Source organism: Lemur catta, chromosome 12 (genome assembly GCF_020740605.2).
Source record: "Lemur catta isolate mLemCat1 chromosome 12, mLemCat1.pri, whole genome shotgun sequence".
Taxonomy (NCBI): Eukaryota; Metazoa; Chordata; class Mammalia; order Primates; family Lemuridae; genus Lemur; species Lemur catta.
The window spans coordinates 85589165-85595106 of record NC_059139.1 but is presented as its reverse complement, the minus strand read 5'-3'; the positions used below and the strand labels follow the sequence as shown (position 1 = coordinate 85595106).

General features: G+C 41.5%; 1 protein-coding gene across 1 annotated transcript; it reads right to left on the bottom strand.

Annotated features, from left to right (window-relative positions):
• Nucleotides 1–4365: 4365 nt before the first annotated feature.
• FTMT (ferritin mitochondrial) lies at nt 4366–5206 on the bottom strand. The gene has a single exon (XM_045565861.1). It carries the CDS (start codon nt 5201–5203, stop codon nt 4493–4495), a length of 711 nt encoding a protein of 236 aa, XP_045421817.1. The 5' UTR covers nt 5204–5206; the 3' UTR covers nt 4366–4492.
• Nucleotides 5207–5942: the final 736 nt, after the last annotated feature.

The window sequence follows — 5942 nt, the reverse complement described above, 5'->3', positions numbered from 1 at the left end:
TAAATGCATTAACACTCACACACACACACACACACACACACACACACACACACACACACACTTGCATGCATGTTTGTTCATTTATTCATTCATCAACAAATATACCTCTTAAGTGTCTTAATCTTGTACAATAGAAGTGTGAAGTTCAGGAAAGCTAAAAACATACCACAAAAGCCTGTTCACTTTTCTGATTTTCTAAACTGAGTACTGCTTGACAGTTTATACTTAACAGCCTGTTGTAAGCAGAGATAATACACTTGTCAGTTCTGGTTAGCAATTGTTCATCTTTTCCAGATATCCACTTCCTGAATGCATGTCTTGGTCCAGCCTTAAAAGGAGTGGAGGAGGAGTGCCTTGTGAGGGAGTCTGTGTAGCTCTCTTTTCTCCACCTCACATTCCTCTCCCTTGTCTTTGTTACACTGGAGGTGCTGAATGTTTTTTCTTGCCTTTTATCTTAGTGTGGAAAGCTTGAAATTGACATTCAGATTTTTAAGAGGTCAACTCTTTCACCACACACACTCACACACAATCTCTGTTCTGGGAGATCTTGACATGCATATTAAGTGCTTCTCCAAGGAATCTCTACCTTTTTAAGTGAACTGCACAAAACCTGATTAACAATTGAACATGAAGGATGATGATTTTCAAGAGCTACTAGTGTTAGCGGAATATGCTATATATCTTCCTGCAAGTCTGAAGGCCAGGATCTTGGCATCGCTGGGTGATTGTGTTCAAGAGCAATACGATCTATCATGATATTTAGAGGACTGGAGTCATTTCTTTCTGTACACTAGATTTTTGTTTAGAAATCTACCCTCTATTTGGCTCAATTCCAGGTACATGTTTTTTAAATTGTGAAAGCTCCAGTCTTTGTTTTAAATATTTGACATAGGGCAAATGCTTATTTCCTGTCTGTAAAATAACTTACATTTACTTATTTTTGTTACAATATCTGATAAATAACATTAATTGAAATATTTCTGTGTAGAGATAGCCATATTTCAGTCAATGATCTCATTTGCTACTTTATTTAGAAGTTTGAGCTTAGTCCATTTAAGTACCCTCAATTTACCTTCTTCTCATTTTAAAGTCTATGTCACTTCTTCCCTCTTTTGTGCATGCTAGTTTTGGAGAACGTATCCTTCCAGGTTGTACGTAGACTCTTTATCTTGTGCTCCATTCTTCCCTGGAAACTTGTTCTATTAGTTGCTTCTCAAATCTCTCCTTTTTGCTGGCTTATTTCCTCGGTTAGCAATGTGCACAACCATCCTACCCTCTTGAGCCTTCAATTACTTTAAAAGAAAAATTTCTCAAAGGACAATTCTATATTCTCCACCTCTTTACCTGAAACCTATTTGGCTAGTTGGTTAAGAGGAAGACTGACAGATTGACCACTGAATTTAGGAACATGGAAGTCACTGTTGACTTTGACAGGAAAAATAAAGGCTGGCATGGCGGTGCACACAGCCTTCCTTGGGAGGGATCAAGAGGGAGCAGAAGAAATGGAGACAGGAAGAAGAAACAACTTTTTCAAGAAGTTTTATTGTAAAAGGAAATGAATAGCGGGTGGTAGCTTGGTGTTTGCTGGAGGGAATGTGAGTCCAGAAATGGCATTTTTTTTAAGCTTTGAAGAAATAACACAACGTTTGCATTCTCCTGGGGTACAACCAATAAAGAGGGCAAAGTTGATGCAAGAGAGAGGATTATTGCAAATTGGATATCCTGTGTCCTTGTGTATGTGGGAAGGTTGGGATTCAGAACATTGTGGGAAGTTGGTTTTCGGAGGCAACATAAATGCTTTAACCATTGTAGCAGAACAAATAGCTTAGTAAGTGAATACAGATGTAAGCATATGATTAATTCAATGATAGGAAAATGTACAGTTCTACTGTGATTACTTCTAATTTCTCAGTGAAGTAAGAGGATTATCAACTGACAGTGGGGAGTGAAAGGAGATTTGGAGATTTGAGGAGAGAGGAGAATCTGTAAAATAATTATCTAGGAGAGTGACTATTGAATGTTTTTGACTGTAGCGCAGAATAAGAAATACCAGTATTGAGGATGTAAATACATGATTGTACATAGACATACACACACACACACCATATACGCACACAACTGAAACAAGAGTTTCAGAAGATAATACCCTTACTTCATTTACTTTCACTTCAATTCTATTTTATTCACAAAAGGTGGATAGTCACTTACTAAGTTTCATGACACACGAATGGGTTGCAAGGCACAGTTTGAAAAACACTCATCTAGAAAAATTGAAGAGGGAATTTTCTACAGAAGTGTAATAGGATTCCTGCATAGCAAAATAGGCCCACTTAAGAAGAAAACCTAAAGTGAGATTGGTCAGCATAACCAAAATCAAAATAATTATTCAATTCCCTACCTTTAATTATTCCTCCTGCTGAGATTCCTATTTATTCCCAAATCCCCTGTTCTCCAGTAACTCGAATTTGAGACCCATCAATTTTCTTCCCATACCCCATTTCTTTAACTCCGTCCATTCAACTGACTGCAAAATTTAAGTTAAGTGATTCTGCCTCTAAACTCTCACCAGAATTTCTTTGTTTCTATTTCCATTGGTTTTACCATAGTTCAGGCCTTTATTGCATTTCTCTCCATCTTATATTTTGCTTTTCTTTTCTTAGCCATTAGGTTATCCATGATAAGATGTTTATTTTAAAAAGACCATTAATTAAAGAAAATAAATATCAACCACAATCTCACTATTTAAGACATTTTCTAGCTTCACTTGGTATATGTATTTCTGGTTGTTTTACATTCAAATATATAACATCCCTATAATTGTACATGTAGAAGCGTGTGATGTAATCCTGTCTTGTAATATTGTTTGTTTTTAAGATAACACATTGTGAATTTCTGCCCACCTCATACGGATTTTGTCAAAATCATATTTAACAATAGCTACAGAGTGTTGGTCCATGTACCGTGTTTTAATATAAATCATTTTGCTGAACTTGTGCAGTAATATGCATGTATCTCTCATATCTTGGACTGCAGGGACCATAATTTGTCAAGGGCCCTAGCTGCTGTGCTCTGAAATTGACTCATCGTATTAGTTCACAAGTCCACACTTCCCAGTCAATAACTGAATATAGGAAAGGAATTAGGGAGGCTCATTTCTGGGACACCTGGGATTCCCCTGACTAGTGACTGTGGCTTGAGGTCTCCCTGACAGCCTTGCAGACTTTTCCAAAGAACTATGCACAACTTTACCTTCTTCCTTCCCGGGGGATCAGACTTGCATGAAGTCTGGAGGCTCTCCCTGCTTCTCCCAGCTCCTTTCCCATTTTCTCTCAGAGACTTTTCTTTCCCCTAATTTCTGTACACTTAATCACATTTTGGCATCTGTGTCTCAGAAGATACAAACTATCAAACATTTAAGTTATTTTCAGATTCTTATTCTGTACAACCAGAAGAAGCTCCTGATGGCTCAGCTTTTGGCCCAGCATTCTTCTGCTGTGCTCAGGTCTAGCCCAGAGCCTGCTCGCTCACCAAGCATTCTACTCATCTCACTCCCACCCACTCTAAAGAAAACACCCACCTGGGTAGATGACTCCTTTATTCCAGATCCCTTCTTGACTTTTTCCACCCCAATATTCTTTTCTCTCTATTTTAAAGACTATATAAAGGTGTTTTTATGCAATGTTTTCACTCTTCTTGGTATGTTAAAAGGAAGGCTATATGGCCTTGTGGGGAAGTATAAAGAGTCTGGAATCAGATAGATCTTCTTTGTTATATTATCAACATTAAAAAAAAAACAAAGAGATTGTCCATGTTTGGGAAACACTGAGCTAAACAAAAATAATTCAAGTTTGTTGTTTGTTTTTAATCACAAGACTTCCCAAAACCCTTAAAATGTTAATACACTCCGTTACTTTCCAAGGCCAGCACTGACACCTTATGTAGCTTATTCCAAATTTATTTGATTATGAATTTGTTTAAAAAACAGATCATCTCCAGACAGTAGGATCTTGGCACACACTGGGAAAAGGTAAAAGTTTTGTAGAAGTTTTCATGTATGATTTTTACAGTACTACATGTACTCTTCACTCAGTTACTTGTATATTTCATTTTTCCACCTTAGCCTTTGCATAAGGTAGCGAAAATAGCGGGCACTTGTTGAATTGAGAATCTCAGAATTTTAGTAGGTTCATGGCCTGGAATAATATTTGGTAACTGGAAAAAGTTAGTTTGCACCTACTTTCAGTAGTTTTTTGCAGTCCTTTTTATACCATAGTATTCTGGGCTCTATGACGCTGGGAAAATGAGTATATTGATGCCGGAAAAAAGCCCTTGTTAACTTGGGGCTAAACATTTTTTTTTTTTTAAACAAATCGCTTTATTGGAGGAACAGGAGATGAGTATAAAGATATAGGTGAATTTTAAGAGCAAGAAAGCAGGAGACTCTTGGTCTTGGGATGCACTGGGTAGCCTGTGGGGAAGGGCAGCCTGCAGCTTATTTCTGCTTACTTTCATTTCCAAGAGTATGTTTGTCAAAAAGGTACTCGGCCAGGCCAGAATCCGGGGCCCCCATCTTAACTAGGTTGTGCACATGGTCACCTAGCTCTTTGATAGACTTCACCTGCTCATTCAGGTAGTGGGTTTCCAGGAAGTCGCACAAATGGGGATCACATTTGTCTGAGGCCAGAGTGTGCAATTCCAGCAACGACTGGTTCACGTTCTTTTCTAGGAGCAGAGCACACTCCATGGCATGCAGCCCGTTTTCCCAGTCGTCCCGGTCCGGCCTCTTGATGTCCTGCAGGCAGATCCGGCCTCCTCGCTGGTTCTGCAGCCTCATCAGCTTCTCTGCGTGCTCTGTCTCCTCCCGGGACTGGCGGAGGAAATACCTGGAGAAGTTGTTCAAGGCCACGTCATCTCGGGAGAAGTAATAGGCCATGGACAGGTACACGTAGGACGCGTGGAGCTCGAGGTTGATCTGGCGGTTGATGGCAGCCTCGGAGTCCGGGTGGAAGTTCTGGCGCACCCGGGCGGGGGTGCGGCCCTGGGGGGAGGCTGCGGCCAGCGGGCGGCGGGGGGCGGCCAGCCGGGGGCCGGGGGGAAGCCCGGGCGCCCAGCGGGGCGGGAGCGGGACGCCACGGCGCGCACTGCGCAAGGACGCCAGCGAAGGGCGAGTGTGCTTGGAGAGGAGCCAGAAACAGGACAGCATGGCTCCTCCTCTTTGGAAAGGGGGAAACTGAGGCCAGGCTGGCTCAGTGCACGGTCAGGAGCCGGCCATCAGGTTTGAACGAGAACGCGGCCCTAAGCGACGGCGACTGCGTCACACGGCCTTTGCCTTCCGGAAGCTCGAAGTTCCACGGGGACCGAGCTTGGGACTCGGCCTCTGGGAAAGGCCGATGCAGACGCAGCCAGTCCCTGGCCTCCGTTTACCTAAACATTCACCCCTGTGGTCCACGCAAGATTTCGACTCTTGGGCGGTTGTAATTTATTATTTCACCAAAAATGCTGTCAACAGAGCAGGCGCCCTGACTTGCCCAAGAGGGCCTGAGCCATCGTCACCCTTCCTTCCTCTCTGACCTTTTCCCGTCCAAAGACCAGGGGGGGCGGCGGCGAGGCCGTGGAAGGGAGTGAGACAGACGTCACGTCAATTCGTTGGTGGCAGTATGGCCCCGCCTCCAACGCGGGTGTCTATAAATTGACTTCCTGGTTATTTTAACAAATTCGAGTATGAAAATAATTGCCAATGCTTTCTTTTAAAACATGTATTTGATTTTTAAATATAAAATTTATCTTCATTGTAAAGAAGATACTGTAGAGTTGTAGGAAGAATGTTAATACTGCCTCTAAACTTGATGTTACTTTCCTGTCTTTCGTTAATGCAGAGATACATATTTTTTAAAAAGACAACTTTTTAAAAAAGATTTTAAAAATTAAATTTTTATAGCATT

Bases quoted from the DNA above. Each gene is read 5' to 3' on its own strand.
- FTMT (XM_045565861.1), bottom strand. From the start codon at position 5,203: ATGCTGTCCTGTTTCTGGCTCCTCTCCAAGCACACTCGCCCTTCGCTG.